Source organism: Beta vulgaris, chromosome 4 (genome assembly GCF_026745355.1).
Source record: "Beta vulgaris subsp. vulgaris cultivar EL10 chromosome 4, EL10.2, whole genome shotgun sequence".
In the NCBI taxonomy this organism is placed as follows: domain Eukaryota; kingdom Viridiplantae; phylum Streptophyta; class Magnoliopsida; order Caryophyllales; family Amaranthaceae; genus Beta; species Beta vulgaris.
In genome coordinates, this window is record NC_079205.1 from 55915674 (window position 1) to 55935592 (window position 19919).

Below are 19919 nucleotides of genomic sequence, written 5' to 3' on the forward strand. Positions count from 1 at the left end.
TCATTTTTTTTTTGTTTTGGGTTTAGTATTTTCGTTTCGTTTCGTTTCTCTTCTCTTCTGTTTAATTTCAGAAAATGTGAGATTATGAGTGAAAAAAAGTCAAAAAAAAAAAATTTTTTTTTTATTTTTTTTTTGGTAGGAAGGGTTGCGCTAGTTAGGAAAAAGCGCAGCCCTTCTAGCTCATAAGGGCCGCGCTTTTTCCTAACTAACGCAACCCATCTAAGCTCGAAGGGCTGCGCTTTTTCCTAACTAGCGCAGCCCTTCTAGCTTAAGGGATGCGCTTTTCTAGCGCAGCCCTACTTAAAAAGTGAAGGGCTGCTACTGAAAGGGCTGCTGTCAAAAAGCGCAGCCCTACAGGCCTTTTTCAGCGCGACCCTTCATCATTTTTCCACTAGTGTACCCCTTACGTATAACACCGATTTTAAACCTTAAAATCAGGCACCTGATTGAACACATAGTTGACTTGACCAAAAGCAAGAATCGAATTACGAATACGAATTCATTCATTCAACATCAACACTACATTTCTTGACCTGATTAGGGTGTGTTCTCTTCAACTTAAAATTTAAGTTTCAGATCCAATAAGTTCAGATAAGTTGCAATCATATCCAATCAGAGCAATTAGTTCCAATCAGGTCTAATAAGGTCCAATAAATTCCAATCAGGTGCAATAAGTTCCAATCAGGTCTAATAAGGTCCAATAAATTCTAATCAGGTGCAATAAGTTTCAATCAGGTCAAGTAAGGTCCAAACAGTCAATGTTTAATAAATATTTGTATTACTGTCCATTATTTTATCATTCATATCATTATTAGTTGATTATGTTATTATTAGAATTTTAATTAAAGTACCAGAATGATTATATAGTATTATACTTGTGTTATTGTCTATTATTTTATTAAATATTTTTATTATTGTTTATTACTCCCTCCGTTTCCTAAAGATCTTCCCACTTACTGTTCCTACAGATACCAAGGAAAATCAAGTTGTGTGGGGCATGGTGTGAGTAAAGTAGGAGAGAGAAAGGGGTTAAGATAAATAAACAAATAAAAAGGGGTTAAAGTAGGAGAGAGAAAGGGAGTAAAATTGAATTAATAATGTAATGGTGGACCATATGATAGTGACATGAGAGGGTAAATAGGGAAATTAATTTTGCCAAATAAGGTATAAAGCAAAAGAGGGAAGATCTTTTGGAAACACCCTTAAACGAAAAGAGGGAAGATGAGTTCACTCATGGTACACCCAGGTGTACCATGAGCATGGTACACCCAGGGGTATTTTTGTAATAAATTAGAATTTCAGGTGCTCATTTGACACCAAATTTGCTCATATGGGTATTTTGCTCATTTACACATTTGCTCATTTTGCTCATTTTGTAATAAAAGTGTGTGCTCATTTTCTTAAACGAGTAGAAATGTTTGCTCATTTGCTCATTTGTTCATTTTGCTCATTTGCTCATTCGCTCATTTTGCTCATTTGGAGAAAATAGTCTTGGGTGTACCATGAGCATGGTACACCCAGGTGTACTATAAATATTCTCGAGGGAAGATCTTTAGGAAACATAGGGAGTATTTTATTAAATATTTGTATTATTGTCTATTATTTTATTATTCATATTACTATTAGCTGATTATGTTATTATTAGAATTTTTTATTAAAGTACCACAATGTATAGTATTATACTTGTATTATTGTCTATTATTTGATTATTCATATTACTATTAGCTGATTATATTATTATTATTAAAAAATATTATAATCATGGTTAAATAAGATTAACAATAATAATCATTATAATTTTAATATTTTGCAATTCGTCTTTAAATAACTAGAGATAACATGTTTTCGTTACTAATAACTTTGAGATTTTTTTCTCTTTTTTTTTTTCTTTTTTTTCTCCCTCCTTTGTAATAATATATAATGTGTAATTGGGTAGTTAATACAAGTAACAAGTGAGCGATGAAAGTAGAGTGAGAGATGAGGAGTTAATGCATTCTACTACCTTCAAGTAAATGAAAGTGGAGTGAGATTTAAGTAGGGGTGTAAGTTATTTGGTCAAAAACCGAAAACCAAACCAAACCAAACCGAATTAGTAATTTGGTTTGGTTTTTTTTGAAATTCGGTTTGGTTTGGATTCAAAAAAATTATTTTTTCGGTTTTTCGGTTTGGATTGGTTTTGGTTTTGGAAAACCGAAAAAAACCGAATTATTGTCACTTAACATACGAATTTTGTCTATTATTTTTTTGTGTTTCTTTTTTAATATTAATTACGAAAATACAAAAATATTGTCACTTGAAATACAAATTATCAAAAATTTGTTTAAATTCGGTTTGGTTTTTATCTTGGTTTGATATAATTTCATTTCGGTTTGGTTTGGATTTTGGAATATGAAAAAAAATTAGTTTGTTTTGGTTTGGATTTTGAAAGATAAAAAAAATCCGGTTTGGTTTGGTTTGGTTTGGTTTTGATTCATATTTTGGTTTGGTTTGGTTTGGATTGAGTCGAATTTCGGTTTAGATTTGGTTTGGAAATTTCAAAACCGAATTTATTTTGGTTTGGTTTGGTTTTGACCTTAAACCAAACCAAAAACCGAACTTACACCCCTAGATTTAAGGAGTTCTACTACTTTAGTCATAAATTTTTCATATTTGCCAATCTCTCATTTGTTAGCAATAAATGTTAATCAACTTTTGATTTTCTACTAGTGTTTTATGAAATCAAAACAAGACTATTAAATATACTAGTGGTGAAGTATGTATAGGCAAATATATAAAGAGTAATTTGTTTTGTTAAATTATTTATCATAAGAGATACTCCCTCCGTCTTCTATTAGTTTACCCCTTTCTTTTGCATAGAGTTTTAGGAGGAATAGTATTGTGGGACATACAAACTACAAAGAGGGAGAAAATATTATTTATACTTAAAGTTGAATATATGTGTGATGAAAAGTTTGTGGTCCCATTCCAAAAATAGCAAAAAAAAGAAAGGGGTAAACTAATAAGGGACACCCTTAAAAGGAATAGGAGTAACCTAATAGAGGACGGAGGGAGTAATTAATAATTATTATTTTTTAAAAGGACAAATTTTAATAATTATTACTTCAAAATAAATTTTGAGGGATGGTATTTACGTTAGAGGTAATATTTATGTTATTACTCGTCAATTTTTTTTGTCTAATAAGGTCACATAAGCTTCAATCAGATCCAATAAGGTCTAATAAGTTTCAATCAGGTCCATTAAGGTCTAATAAGTTTCAATCCCGTCCAATAAGGTCTAATAAATTTCAATCAGGTCAATAAGTTTCAATCAGGTCCAATAAATTCCAATCAGGTTCAATCAGGTTTAATAAGTTCCAATTTATTCAGTTCAGGTTCAATAATTTCAGTTCAGATAATTTTAGGGCCAATAAATTAAAAAAAGCGCACCCTTAACCAACTTTATCTATCTAGCATCATGTTATTGACTATGGGTGCGTTCTATTCAACTTATTGGACCTTATCTGAACTGAACTTATTGAACCTGAACTGAACTTATTGGAACTTATTAAACCTGATTGGACCTGATTCAACTTATTGGACCTGATTGAACCTGATTGGAACTTATTGGTACTTATTGACCTTATTGAAACTTATTAGACCTTATTGGCACTGATTGAAACTTATTAGACCTTATTGAACCTGATTGAAACTTATTAGACCTTATTGGACCTGATTGAAACTTATTTGACCTTATTAGACAAAAACATTGACCATAAATAACATAAATATTACCACTAACGTAAATACTACCCCTCAAAATTTTTTATGGAGTAATAATGATTATAATTCGTCCTTTAAAAAATAATGATTATTAATTATCTCTTATGATAATTAATTTAACAAAAAAATTTACTATTTATATATTTGCCTATACATAACTTTCACCACTAATATATCTAATAGTCTTGTTTTGATTTTATAAAACACTAGTACAAAATCAAAAGTTAATTAACATTTATTGCTAACAAGTTAAAATTGGCACATATAAAAAATTCTCACTTCACTACTTTCATTAATGTGAAGGTAAGTAGATAGCATTAACTCCTTCCTTCATTGTTATTAGTAACGAAAACATGTTATCTCTAGTTATTTAAAGACGAATTGCAAAATATTGTAATTATAATTATCATTATTATTATTGTTAACCTTAATTATTTGACCATAATTATAATATTATTTAATAGCAATATGAATAATCAAATAATAGACAATAATACAAGTATAATACTATACATTGTGGTACTTTAATAAAAAATTCTAATCATAACATAATTAGCTAATAGTAATATGAATAATAAAATAATAAACATAATACAAATAAATAATAAAATAATAGACATAATACAAATAAATAAAAAAATAATAGACACTAATACAAGTATAATACTATATAATCATTGTGGTACTTTAATTAAAATTATAATAATAACAATTAGCTAATAGTGATATGAAATTATGAATAACAAAATAATGGACAATAATACAAATTTTTATAAACATTGATTATTTGGACCTTATTGGACCTTATTAGACCTGATTGGAACTTATTAGATCTTATTAGACCTGATTGAAACTTATTGCACTTGATTGGAACTTATTACACCTGATTGGAACTTATTGGACCTTATTAGACCTTATTGGAACTTATTGACCTTATTAGACCTTATTGCAACTTATCTGAACTTATCTGAACTGAAACTTAATTTTTTAAGTTGAACAGAACGCACCCTATATTTTCAAAACCATTGCTTTTTAGCTCACATCTTTTATCTCAGGAATTATAGTCAGGTTCAAAACTTCAAGCCCATCACATTCACAGTGCATTGACTAGTTATTACTTATTACCCTATAAATTATTTCAAGCTACATAACTATTATAGTAATCACTCTAAATCTTCAATTTTGAATCATGAAGGTATGGATTATGAAACCACAACATACTTCATAAATTAGCATTGTACTATATAGCTACATTTTATTATTATGAGTTATGACATCTTGCTTTATGCTTAAACATAATTATTTCAAAATTCTTTCTCTTCCAATATTCAACACTTTGCAACCCAAATCATATCATCAAATTCCATGGCATATAACTCCTACCCAACTCAATTCTCTCCTCAATGCAGCAACCCAGAACAAGAACTTCAAACAAGCCACTCAAATTCATACCCAAATCATCATGAATTGTTATACTTCTTTCCCTTTCCTCCTTAATAACCTCCTAAACTTATATGCTAAATGTGGGCATATTAATCAAAGTGTAATTTTTTTTGCAAATATAGAAGATTGTTATAAAAATGTTATTACTTGGACTTCCCTTATTAATCAGCTATCTCATCATAACATGCCCATTAAAGCTTTAACTTCATTTAATCAAATGAGGGATTTTGGTGTTTACCCTAATCAGTTTACTTTTTCTTCTATTTTATCTGTTTGTGTTATTACATGTAATTTAATTCATGGGATTCAAATGCATAGTTTGATATGTAAACATGGGTTTGATACTGATGTTTATGTTGGGAGTGCATTGGTGGATATGTATGCAAAATGTAGTGATATGTGGTCTGCGGAGAAGGTGTTTGATGAAATGCCTGAGAGAAATCTTGTTTCTTGGAATTCTATGATTGTTGGGTCTTTGGAAAATGAGCTCTATGATGTAGCACTTTTTAGTTTTAAGGGGGTTCTTAGGGAGTCATCAATAAATCCTAATGAAGTTAGTGCTTCGAGTGCCTTAACGGCTTGTGCTAACATGGGTGATGGGTTGGACATTGGAAAGCAAATTCACGGCTTCGTGGTTAAACATGGTTTAATGACGTCCACATATGTGAAGAATTCACTTATGGATATGTATTGCAAGTGTGGATCATTTGAAGAAGCTACTACATTGTTTGGGAGCAATCATGAAAAGGATGTGGTTACATGGAATGTGATGATGATGGTGTTTCTCCAAAGTAACAATTTTGAAGAAGCTTTAAAATATTTTGTGCTCATGAGGAGCCAAGCCGTATTGCCTGATGAGGCGTCGTTCTCTACTGCTCTCAATGCTTCTGCTGGTCTTGCAGCCTTGTATCAGGGGATGCCGATACACAATTTGATTGTAAAAAGTGGATTTGAGACAAACATGCGTGTAGCTTGCTCATTGATCCCTATGTATGCCAAATGTGGGAGCTTGATGGATGCTTACAGAGTGTTCCAATCAATAAATCATCCAAATCTTGTATGCTTTACATCTATGATTTCAGCTTTCCAGCAGCATGGATGCTCAGACCAAGTAATCAAATTATATGAAAATATGTTACATCAGGGAATACGGCCTGATTATAGTACTTTTGTATGTGTTCTTTCAGCATGTGCTCATACAGGTAAAGTGGAGGAGGGATTTGCTTACTTCAATTCTGTGGAAGCTGTCCACAAGGTGAACCTTGGTCATGAACACTACGCTTGCATGGTTGATTTGCTTGGGCGTGCAGGTCGTTTGGAAGAAGCTAAGAGGTTCATAGAATCAATGCCTATGGAACCCGGTCCATCTGTCTGGGGAGCATTGCTTGGGGCCTGCAGGACTCACGGGAATCTTGAATTAGGCAGGGAAACAGCTGAGAGGCTTTTTCAGATTGAACCTAGTAATCCAGGAAATTATATGATCCTTGCTAACATTTACGCACGTAAAGGAAAATCTGAGGAAGCGAATGAAATTAGGAGACTTATGGGAGTGAAAGGGTTGAGAAAAGAGCATGGATGCAGCTGGATTGATGTTAAGAACACCACCTTTGTATTCACAGCAAATGATAGGTCACACTCAAGAACACAAGAAATCTACGCCCTCCTAAGAAATTTAAAGAACTTAGTGAAGAAAAAGGGCTACATGTCTAAGACTCAGTTTGCTACAAATGACATGGAGCAAAACAAGGAGCAAAGCTTGTGGCATCACAGTGAGAAACTAGCACTTGCATTTGGACTACTGGCCCTCCCTGCTGGAGCACCTATTAGGATAAAAAAGAATCTGAGGACGTGTGAAGATTGTCATGCTGTTATAAAGTTTGCTTCTGAAATCTATAACAGAGAGATCATTGTCAGAGATACTAATAGGTTTCACCATTTTTCTGGTGGCTTTTGTTCGTGTAGAGATTATTGGTAAATTAGGCATGTCAAAATCAGATTCAAGCAGAACATCATTAAGGAGGTTGTTTCTACCCCCCTCAACTCTTTTTTCTGTGCTTTTTTTTTGCTTGTGTATGTGTATCAGTGTATCCTGTAGTTGCATGGTTTGTATAGAGTGAAAGTTATACTGGCAATTGAGCTTGAGCTTAAGCTCCTTGATTAAGAATCACAAATCTGCTGCAATCAAACCTCTGTCCTCCTTGTGAACCCATTGTATGCTTAACTTGGTTATTATTTGAGTTTGCACATTGCACCTAAAGATGGCACTGGGCCGTGCTCGTGCTGATAAGACACCAAATCAAGCCCCAGGCAGGGCATGACCTATTGGCCTACTGTTCCTAGGCTTGAAAAGTTGTTACGTGTGTGGAAGTTTGTGAATGGCGCCATGCTATGATTTCTTGGTGAAACATGTGGTCCAAGCCCGGCCAATGGCCAGGCAGCCAGCACGCAGTCACGCTCAATATTGTACCATGTCGTGCATGCCTCGTGACACTGCTGTACCTTCTCCATATTGGGGTGCCATGCTTTGGGCCGACTCAGCCCAGTGCCATCTTTAATCGTATCCAGAGGCCAGAGAGACGTTTCATGTTCCGGATAATTGACAATTGAGATAAAGAATAAGCTGTCAGCACTGCAGTCCATTTCTGAATATCAAGGCTAAACTAATAGTAGTATCCTAATCGACCCAGTTACTTGCCGTGTATGGTAACCATTTGCCACTCTGTGTTTGTCATATTAGGCTTATGGCTTTAATAACTTGAAGACATTTTAGGTGAAGTATGAAAGAAATCATCTTATTGATTTAATATTAATCTGGTTTCTTGCTGATATCATTTAGTTTGACCTTAGCTTGAATGGAAGTTGGCCTACTCTGCTGACTGCTGAGCTTCTTTCTGTTAAGTTATAAGAACACTCATCCCCTTGATGATGCATTCCACATCACTGTATCATGGTGTACAGATAGGTCAATCTCGAGCTAGGCGTATCTCTATGATATACTTCATCGTGTATATAATATTCTAACTTTGGTTGTTTTCTGATTTCGACTTATCTGGACTTATTGAAACATATTTTATAACCTATAAAAACTAAATTAACTTTTTGTAATTACTTAAAATTATTTTTATAACGTATAACTGACATGAACTTATTGAATTTTTTTAGTAATTTATTGTTACTGATAATATGAATTTATAGGAACTTATGTTTACTATCACTTATTAAAACTTAACTAAACTTATCTTAATTAAAAAAAATTTGAATTTATTTTTATTAGAATAATAAATCAAAACAATTGAAGTAAATTATACTTGAATTTGGAGTTTGGGATTTGTAAATAAGGAGGGTCTTTTTGGGTCTCATACTACGCTTTGCACCATGTCCTGTATCATGTTTGATAGAAATGAGCAGCAGGTGATAGTATAGTATTATTGACATCACCTCCTATTTTATAGGTCCTAGGATCGAGTTTTAGCCCTTGCAAGAAGGATCTCCATATTTCTCTCCTACTTGCACGAGACTTAACTTACTTAAAAAGATGTTTGATGGAAATTATGAATTAATTATACTATTATATCTTTAATAATCAGGGAAGATAAAAAAAACCTGATTTGCAACTGGGTTCTCTGTCTGGTGTAGTGAACCAAGTATTGGGCTTTGTGTTTCAGCTGATAACCTTTGAAGCCAATATATTGGTATCCTTGTCATGTTTTGCATTTGGGTCAACTAGGCTTATGATTAATCAAGAATAAGACCAACTATATGTTGTGTTTCTCGACTTTGATGAAGTGATTACTTGTATGATCTTATTGTTTTTACATCATTGTTTGAAATGTAATTTAAACTCTTAAAGTATTGACTGTGAAGTCTTTACCAGAACAGAATAATAATCATGTGAAATTAAAAATGCTGGAAGTGTTGATCTTTTTTTAATGAGGGTTTGATGGTTTTAAAAAAATATTTTGTGAAACTACAAACTCACTCCAACTGAGAGTTAGGCAAATTGCATTTGTTTAGAAGGGTAATAATCACGATTTGTATGCAATAGACTCAACATTACACTACTAACTAGGTTAGTTAGGGGGTAAGGTTGTGTGAATGTAAACCTGTGTCAATTGTGCTAATAACGCTTTGTTAGATTATGTTATTTTGAAAAACACAACTTTTATACAACTAAGCGTACACGTAAAAAAAAAGCAATTATAACACTATTTGTCCTTGTCCTTGGTTCTTGTATCCAAAAAAATTAGTGCATACTGATGCTGTATTAAGAAACGGAGGTAGTATAATATACCTGGTGTATACAGGACCAACTGTTTAAAGAATGAGTTGGGTGGTTTCTGTTGGTTTTCTGTGATTGGAAAGATGAAAAGCTTGAAGCACTGCTTCCTCAACTTGGTGGTGGACCTCATTTTTTAAATAAAATTTGGCAAGACTGATAGAAAACCCTGTATGGGCATAACTCAAAACCTGCCAACTGATAAGTGACCCTTGGTGGTTCCCTGGTTACTCTCTATAATGCAGAAAGTCTGTTGGCAGGAATTGGCAATCATTTCACACTGCTGGATTATCTTGTCCCAGGTAAATATTCTGCCTATTTTTTTGCCTGGATATTTGCACTGTATAGCTGTTGCAATCATTTGACCTTCATTGTTTTTTTTCCTTTTATGATGGTTGATTGCCTAGAAAAGTACAGTAAAAATAATGCTGATGATTGATTGGCAAGAAATGTAAAGATAGCAGTAGTAAATTGTAAACTTCCATTAACCTTGTTTTAGTCATGAGGATTAGGGTTTTGCTTTGGCCCCAGAGAGTAAATCATCTCATTCACAGAAAATTTTTCAGGGGTTGTACTGCCTCTAGCTATGGAAAAATCTAACGCAAATAAGTACATGCACTCAAATGCATGTAGAGCATGGTGCACCCTTTTTTAAACTACGTCGTTTTATCATTTTTAGAGTATATAATTTTTAAAAATTATTGTTATTTTTTTCCTTAAATTTTGTAAGTAAAGATTTTTTTTCAAATTTAAATTTAAAAGGTATATGTTCTTTTACCTTAAGTGTAGATGTTCATTTACTATATGTTCTTTTTATTATAACATTTGTTCTTTTATAAATATAAATTTACCCGATCTTTAATTTTAAGCCGTGTGTTCTTTTTCAAAGTAGAAAATTTGTTGAAAAAAGTTCGTGTTCTTTTATACAAATGATATGTTCTTTTTGGGTGCACAATGAGCATTGTGCACCCTAGTGTATATGAGTTCAGATTATAATTGTTACATTTCTTTAGTCATAAACTCATAGTTTATATGACCACTAAAGAAGTATTCCTCATTTACTCCCTCTATTGTAGAAAGGTTAGAGGACGAATTGGCCGGTGTACGTAGGCTCATACTAAGTGGATTTACCAAATTATTCATCTTTAAATGAAGAACAATTATCTAAATAGTTTGATTCTTTTGTTAATGAGATAAAAGCTCACATCAAGGTGCGAATATTATGTTTATAAGACAGTGAATGCTAAATGTCTATAGCTACTCTCAGTTCAAACTACTACATACATATTTTTTTTTTTAGGGGAACTACTACATACATTGTGTTATCACATCATCGTGACTTCTTATGTCAATTATAAACCTCATTTGGGTCACATTTAAGATTTCCTTTGACTTTACAATAATGGTTACCCTATAGAAAGAAGTTGTACTCGTAACTATTCCACTATTCAAGTTAGAATGCACTTAAAGCATAGGCAATAGTTGTTGATCCGATCTTCTATTGTGGTCATCAATAATTCTATATTATACTACTTTTTTTTTACTTGTAATATTTAATTATTTTAATACACTTATCAAGAAGTTAAATGTTACAATTAAAAAAACAGAAGAAGTATTTTAAGCATCTACTCATGCTATTCAGTTTTTGGTTTTTGATGAAGAGTCATTTTTTTTTTCTTTTCTTCTCTCCTATTTCTTTATATCATGTTATAATTCTACCTTCTCTCTTCATGCCCACTAAAGAGGTGATCGTTAGTCTCACTGTTAGGAGTTGGTTTTATAGATTTTTACGGTAGGTATGTGAGAAGAAAACAACCCTAAAAAAGCATTAAGGTCATCATACATAAATCATGTGAAGTTCATTAAAAAACTATAGGTTTCTCATATAGATAAAAAAAAAGGTTTCGCTATTCAACTCCCTAAAATTTCTTACAAACGACTATATACATATTTTCATATTGTATCTTATACCTTTCCATTTCCATTCTTCCTTCCTTTTCCTCACTTCCCTTCCTCTTCTTCTTCCACCACCATCACCACTGGAGTTGCGGCCGCTACCACCACCTCTCCACCACACCCCAAATATGTAAAAACAATCGAACGACAAGAAACGCAACAATCGCATGAAAATTGCCCAAATTCAACGAAAAATTTCCAACATCAGGCACAATTTTGGAGAACGAAAACATGAAAATGGTGCTGCAAGACCATCCTAGAGGAATTAACTTCCATTCGAATTGAATATAGGGTTTGATTCACTAAAGAGACGAGATTAAAAGGAGAGAGATTGAAATTTCAAATGATTTTTTTTAAGAAAATATGATAGAGTGAAAACACAAAAATGGCGCTGCAAGACCATCTATCCTTGAAGAATTAACTTCCATTTTTTTTTCCAACATTAGGCACAATTTTGGAGAACGAAAACACGAAAATGGTGCTGCAAGACCATCCTTGAGGAATTAACTTCCATTCGAATTTAATGTAGGGTTCGATTCACTAAAGAGATGAGATTAAAGAGGAGAGAGATTGAAATTTCAAATGATTTTTTTTAAGAAAATATGGTAGAGTGAAAACACGAAAATGGCGCTGCAAGACCATCTATCCTTGAAGAATTAACTTCCATTTAATTGAATGTAGGGTTTGATCGACTGAAGAGATGAAATTGAAGAAGAGATAGTTTGAAATTTCAATTAATTTTTTTAAAAAAATGGCGAGGCGTCCATGATAGACGACCCCCCAACCAAAACGTCAAGCATCCGTAGGTGAATTGTCTACTTTTTACCCTTTCCCTAATTTCTCATTCCCTTCTTTTCCCACCACGACTATCACTATAAATTGCACCACCGGAGCCACCACCACTATGAATTGCATTGCTGGAGCCACCACCACCTATTTTCCGGCGACATGTGACTCATCCGACGAGCTTGACATTATCGCCGACAATCCCAAAAAAAAAAAAATCAAAAATATGGTGAGGTGTCCATGGTGTTGGTAGGTAGGTGTCTACTATGGACGTCTTATCATATTTTTCTTTAAAAAAAATATTTTTTTGGATTGTCGGCGATAATGTCAAGCTCGTCGAATGAGATGACGTGTCGCAGGAAAATAGATGGTGGTGGCTCCAATGGTGCAATTCATAGTAATAGTGGTGGTTGGAGAAGAAGGGATTGACCGAATGAGAAGTTAGGGAAAGAGTAAAAAGAGAATATACAAATTAATACAGTGTAACGTAAGAGGGCGTTAGTAAGAACTTTTACGGCGATATTTAGCAACTCAGTAAAAAAAGTGTCGAATTTAAACTTTTTTTTTTGCAAGGATGGGTCAAGACTTCACACAGGGCCGGGTTGAAGCCCATCAAAATAACTCATAGTGATCTTCATCACAAATATCTCATATAAAGATCAAATGACATGCACATCACATAAAGTTTTAAAATGATGGTGGTTGATCTGGGGAGCAATTACTCAAAAATTTATATAATAGGGGTCAACACGAGCTTCCTGGGGACCAGACAGCAGCTTCTTTGCTCTAGGAGGTCTTTACTCTTTAAAGCAAAACATTTTTAAGATAACAGTATTTTATAAATTTTGATTATTTTAGTAGGTATAATATGATACTACATATATTTCATATACTACAGAAATACAGTGTGTAAGGAACTAAATGCTGGTCCCTGCCAGATTTTTTGTAGTAGTGGTCATGTGCAGGTTTGCAGGAGGCAAAAACATGATCTACAGGAGAGAGAAACTCAAGAAATACTACTATCTTATTTAATACCTCGCGCTTTGCTTTAAATGTCAGTTACTATGTTCTTCAAATGAAATTAGTTTATTTATTCTTCTAAATGCATGAAAAATAAATCTCCAAATGTAGAAAATGTAACTCTTTTAATGTTTGTTACAAAAAAATGCTGTAATTACTGTTGATTTACCCTTGACCTTGAAGCTACTTACTCTCTTTCTTAAGAAGAAAAGTAAATATAAAAGCATGAAGAAAATATTGTACCCTCATAAATCGAACAATGCGGATGTCTTGGTCTAGTGATTAAGATTGAACCGCTGTGAACGATAGGTCACAAGTTCGAATCCCCCCCTCTTTGTTCTTTGTACCGCCTTCGTGGCTCATATAGATTAAAAAAAAAAATCGAACAATGCACCCTGATTGATCTAAGTCATCTAACATAAGAATTAAGAAAACAAGAAGATTTTTGGTCCAAATATGAGTCAATAGCAAAACAAGTTGGAGTAGAGGGTCCCAAACTTACTAAATAATCAAGCTTTTCACTATACTTCCTTTCTCATCATTTACTTGTTACATTTGCTTTTGCACAAGAATTTTCTTAAAGGAAAAAAAAATATTAGTAAAGACGATGGCTTTGTTTGGTAATTAGATGTTAGATGTTAGTAGTAGATTATAGGTGTTTGTATTAGTTGTTTTAACTAGCTGTTTGTATTTGTTGCTTGTCTGAAAGTGTTAGATAAAAAGCTATTAATTAGTTGATTGATACTTTATTAGGTGAAATGACCAACAAGGATATTGGAATAATTTATTATTGGAGTTTCGTTGGTAAAGTATAGTAAAATTTGACCAACTTATTAGTAGCTTTTTTCAAAATTAATTTTGAATTCTAACCTTTCTTTCAATCCTCTGTCAACCAAGCACTTTATTAGAGTTTGGACTATTCAAACCTCTATATTGATCTCAAACTTTTATTATTGCCAATTGGTGCTTTTACGTAAATTATGGTTATCAAATGAAGAAAATGTAGCAGATAAAAATACATCTATAAAAATTGTAACAATTAAAACGAGATAAAGCAACTATTTTTTCTGTTATGAAATAATAAAAACATTTTTTTTTAAATATAAGAGTTTTTTTTTATAAAAGTGTTTAACTTATGTTTGAGAATAAAGGAGGTAGATAATTGAATGTTAGTATGTGACTGACATAAATCATGTTAAGAGTGAATGGAAGTCTTGAAAAGAAGCTGAAACTTCTATAAGCATTTGATATTTCTCCTGCCCATAAACATACATTATAATTTATAGCTGGGCTCGTTTATTTTTATTTTTAAATTTATTATCTTTATATAAATATTGGAAAAGAGGTGAAAAAGGAGGAAAAAAACAAATAAGGAGGGCATTTCAGTGACTTACTTTATGGCCTTATCCCATTGCATTGGGAATAATTTCTTGTAATTTATAATATCACTACTCTACTACTACTACTACCTCTAACCTTCTCCTGTTTTCTCCCACATTTCTGTACAGGCGCTCCAAAACTTTTATTATTGCCAATTGGCTATTGTTTCTACTTGCAAGTTGTAACTCATAATGTTGCTGTTTTGTGATTTTTGTTTTCCCTCATTTTATGTGTTTCATCTGTGCAAGTCTAGCTGAGGCTTCAAATTATTGGGACTTGGGACTTGGGAGTATGTTCGACACGATTAGTTGTTGTGATATGTATGAGTTATTATAGTAGCGGTTAGTTATTGTTAGTTATTTGATTCGACATTTCGACTGTCAAAGAAATTATATAACACATGTAAAGTGTTTGATAAAATTAGCTATTAAATTGATAAATTAAAAAAATATAGGTTAAACAAATGAATTCAGGGCCGTCTCATAAAATTAGGGGCCTTGTGCTAAATTAAATTATAAAAATTACATTTTTTTTGGTGAATAGGAAGTGGGAGGGTCATTAATGGTCTTTTTGGAGAATAGGAGGAGAAGAAACACCAAAAAAAAAAAATTTAAAATTTGCATCCAACATTAGACTCTGTAAAATTGGAAATGAATAGTTTGTAATTAAAGTTAGGTTTTTTCTCTTTTAAGAAGACAACTAATAGAACTGGGGCCCTTATATTTTGGGGGCCCTGTGCAGTTGCTCACCCTGCACATGGCCTTAGCCGCCTATGCAAATGATCTCAATTATGTCCTTTTCGTTTAAAATAATTCCAACTGTGGATTTATTTCACAATAATTTCAACTATACTAGGTATTTTCTCAAAATGATCAAAGAACCGGCCATAATAGAGATAATTTTAAACTATACTAGGTACCCAAAATGATTGAAATAACCTATAATTGAGATTATTTTCAACTATACTAGGTACCCAAAATGATTGAAATAATCTATAATTGAGATTATTTTAAATGGAACGGCCATAGTTGGAATTACCATTAATTTTTCCAGAAATATAGTACATTCCCATCAATAGCAGTTCCATTATACCTCGATTGTCTTGTTTGTTTCCTAGCTATTACCCCCCTCTTTTATACAATCTTTGAATATAGGGTCCTTTTTTAAATCAATAATCTCCCTATTAATGGAGTAAGTAGTTAGATTTATACAATAATAACCCACCATTAATCTTGCTAGAAGTCTGTAGAACCAGTGAACTACATGCACATTTGGAACTGTCAGATTATGTTTAAAGAGGAATGGTCATTGCTATTCTTCTTTTAGCAATAACTAGCATTGTTGATCGGCATCATATTCTTTGTGATCCTAACCAATAATTTAATAGCCACATTAGAATTTCCAGTCCATAAAGTATAACAATTTAATATGATATCAGTAAATTGCAACTAAAGTTTATAACATAAGAAAACCTTCAAAAGTTAAGGAAAAAATAGAGTTCAAAATTAACTATAACTCTTATATATGGTCCGAACTCCTAAGAGGATACCCATTGGATGATCTATGTGGTAGATCATAAGGAGAGAGAAGAAAAAATATAATAAAAAAATAGAAAAGAGAAAAAAGAAAGGAGAGAAGGAAGATGATCAGATCATCCCAACGATCTGATAATTGCTTGGTTCATGAATGAAAATGTTGCATTAATTGACACATGTCAGCAGGAGATTGAAGGAGAAAAAATTTTGTGGCCCACATATTTGAAATTGCAGCATCTATATTCCATTGCCATATTTACATCAGATTTTTGTAACCTTTGTTTTTTTAAAAGGTAATATTTATGTGTTAAATATTTTTTTTCAAAAAAAAATTTCACCAATAGTTCCGTTTTTTTTTTGTCTACAAATAAACACCAATATTGAGTTACTTCCACCCATTAATATTATTAGCTTAATTATCATATTAAGTAATTAAGTACATTATTAACATTAGTTTTTGTTAATATTATTTAATTACAAAAACATAAATATTCTACGTCAATCATCATTAATTGATTATTAAATAGTTCATAATAAATAAATAAATAATAGGATGAAAAGGAAAGTGAGGAGAGAGAATATATGGTGGGGTATGGTAAAAGGTAGGAAAATTATATAAAGATCTAAAATTGTAGATCATCCATTGGGAGTAAAGAGATCATAAAAATTATTTGTAGATCATGAATGAGGTGGAAGAGAGATGAACTATTTAAATATTTGATGATCCAAAATTTTGGATCAACCATTGTGTATGCTCTAAGTCGTGTAATTAAGGTTAGGTTTATTAGGATACTATGTTTATGGTTTCCTAATACTGTATTATTGCCTCTCTCGTTATTCAGATAAAACAATTAAAAATGATATTCTCAAACTTTTTGTCACTAATGTTCTTTTGTAATTCTAGTTGGAGTACATTGTCACGAGTCACAATGCATGGTTGAAGACTGAGGTGAGGTAGATCACGGATGAACAAGAGGTAGAATGTGAATACTTTTTAATTCATGAATCACCACTATTATTCTTATACGGAAAAACAAGCAGACATGTTGATGTTACATAATAAAGTAAGATGTAAATCTACTTTTACATTCTCCTTACTTTCCAGTTTGTAAAATGTAAATCTACTTTTACATATCCTTACTTTTCAGTTTGATATAATATAAAATCAATTTTAAGGGTTCCAATCATCAACTTAAACTTTTGCTTGAGTTAGTCTTTTGAACATAATACAAAGGTTCCTACTTCCCGCTTTGCCTAAAGAAAAAAAATAACGCGAGAAGATTGTTTAGCTTGTTACGTAGCACATGAAAACGTCGATAGGGCAACCCTTTTGCATATCTTACTAGTTCGGTGACAATATTCATGTACAGGAGCAGGAAGAACACCAAGCTCGGTGAGCATAATCAACTGTGTGGACATGAATTTGCTCTATTTTCGACTTCAATTATAAATGATTAAAATCTATAAGTTACTTCTTAGCACATTGGTTAGTTAATTAATATGATTAGGATTTAGGACCTCAGAAATGTCCTAGTGCTAGAAGATGCATGGTTGTAATAATCTGAGACATTGCATTTACCACAAGCGCAAAATCAATCTAATCATATGATTATAGAAAGAAAAGCAATGCACCTACCATACTCCAAAACTTGGTGGGATCGAATACTAAAGAATCTTCTCCTTTATGATAACATGTTTTGGCTAAATTTAGGTACATATATAAAGCTACCTTATTCCAACCTTAAATTAAGTCGTACTAGCAATTATACGTACCTGTAACTGATATAACAAGCAAAACATATATAGCCTGTTATTAATCTCAAAAAAAAGTTCTCAAAACCTTTGATATCTAAAAAGATGGACCCAAAATCTACGGATATGATAGGAAGTCTAACATAGTATTTGGGAATAGTCTAATATAGTACGTGGCAAGGTGTTTGCCATGACAAAGGAAGTTGGATGAGGGCCGAGCAATTTTTTAGTTGTCATAGTCGTTTACTCGTCATGTTTCCTACGAGAATAGTCTCACTGATTGGAGGAGTATAATTTGATGCATAAAACGCATATTATATAGCATAGATGGAAATAAGACCATAGAATATACTCTGGTCTTTCAAATAGTAACGAGATAATGCCAAATTTTTCAAATTTTTACCGCAGTAATTCTTACTTCTTTTGAGTGCCACAAAGTTTACATGTATCAAGTTTCCTAGTCATCAAAGGAGTACAAAGCACCCTAGAAGGTTTCATGGGAAACCGCAAACATTTTAGATTATATTCATACTCCCGAGTTTTGTTAAATTACACATCGTCCCGAAATTACTTAAAATCACCCCAAATTCATTTTTATAGACCATTTTACCCTTTCTTCTTTTCCACACCATCCACCACCACCCTCTACCTCCCCACTGCCACCTGGGACCTCCACCGTCATCACCTACCTCTCGCGACCTCTACCACCACCCACCTACAAAACCAGGCGAAATTTTTTTAGGCCATGGGTGAACGTCAGCGGTGGACGTTCGCCCCATGGGCCGAACGTCTGGCATGGACGTTCAGGCCATGGGGAGAACGTCCAGGCAGACGTTTGGGCCATGGGTGGAATGTTCATCGCGGACGTTCCCCCATGGCCTAAAAAAATTTCGCCTGGTTTGCGCAACCAAAGCTACGGTGGTGGGGAACGTTCCTGCTGCCGTGGCTTTTCTTCATGGCTGCCACAAAATTTGTGGTTGTTGGCTGGTTTTCAATGTCGTGAGAGAGGGGGTGGGGGTGGGGGTGGGTGGGTCTGATGGTTTGAGGTGTTGGTGGCAGCTTGGCAGGAGGTGGATGGTGGTGGGTTAGGCAAAATAATGAAAAGGTAGTTTTGAGTCGATGAATAGAAGTTCAACATACTCCCCTTTAACGCTTTTGACAACTTGAGCATCAACACACCTAGAAAGAGGCAAACAAAGCAACTGATTGAATAGTCAATAATATTTAACATTTCGTAATAATTCTCATTTTTTCATTGACTTGTAATAATTTTGCTTTAAATTTCATCCTTGTAAGTGATGCATTAGGAGTTTCTTTCGTGCGAAAGACCTCCTAATTCCTTTTTTTTCTTACTTTATTAAAAGATCGTTAAATGGGTATATAAAAGTTGTTAATTGTAAAAAAATGAATATAAAAATTAGTGTGTGTGTGTGTGACAAATGAGTATAAAAAGCTTTAGCTTCTTCTGAACAGTTACCCTTATTTCTTGTAGGAGGTGGCGCATATGGTGCAATTTCACCTTTTCTTCCTCTATTTTTTTTTTTTTTTTACATAATTTTCTTCCTCTATTGTTGCTACTTGTCATATTATTATCCATTTCCAAATACATATATCTTTCTTCGTAAATTTTCATGAAATTAATGTTAGGTATTACTTCCTTTGTTTCTAAATAAGTGCAACATTTCTTGTTTTCACGTTTGCCAATGCATTATTTTAATCATTACTATCTTCAATTATCAATAAGTAAAAATTATAAAAAGTTGATATCAAAAAAATTCACATTCAGACGAATCTAACAAGATCCCACATGACTATGTTTTTCCTAAAATGTAAATCACCAAAGCTAATTAAAATTCAAACTGTGAATAGTAAACACTATGCAAATGTTGCACTTATTTAGAAACGGATGAAGTATATGGTAATGAAAAATTATGAAATGTTAATACACATTTGGCAAAACAATTTATGAAATGTTAATACACATTGTGCATAATATAACTAGCTATTTTCTC

General features: G+C 32.8%; 1 protein-coding gene across 1 annotated transcript; it reads left to right on the top strand.

The window, feature by feature from the left end:
• Positions 1–4906: 4906 nt before the first annotated feature.
• Positions 4907–8012, top strand: LOC104890619 (pentatricopeptide repeat-containing protein At5g40410, mitochondrial). The gene has a single exon (XM_010676169.4). It carries the CDS (start codon positions 5030–5032, stop codon positions 7175–7177), a length of 2148 nt encoding a protein of 715 aa, XP_010674471.1. The 5' UTR covers positions 4907–5029; the 3' UTR covers positions 7178–8012.
• The last annotated feature ends 11907 nt before the right edge of the window (positions 8013–19919 follow it).

Excerpts from the sequence above, each read along its gene's own strand:
- LOC104890619 (XM_010676169.4), top strand. The coding sequence starts at position 5,030 with ATGACATCTTGCTTTATGCTTAAACATAATTATTTCAAAATTCTTTCT.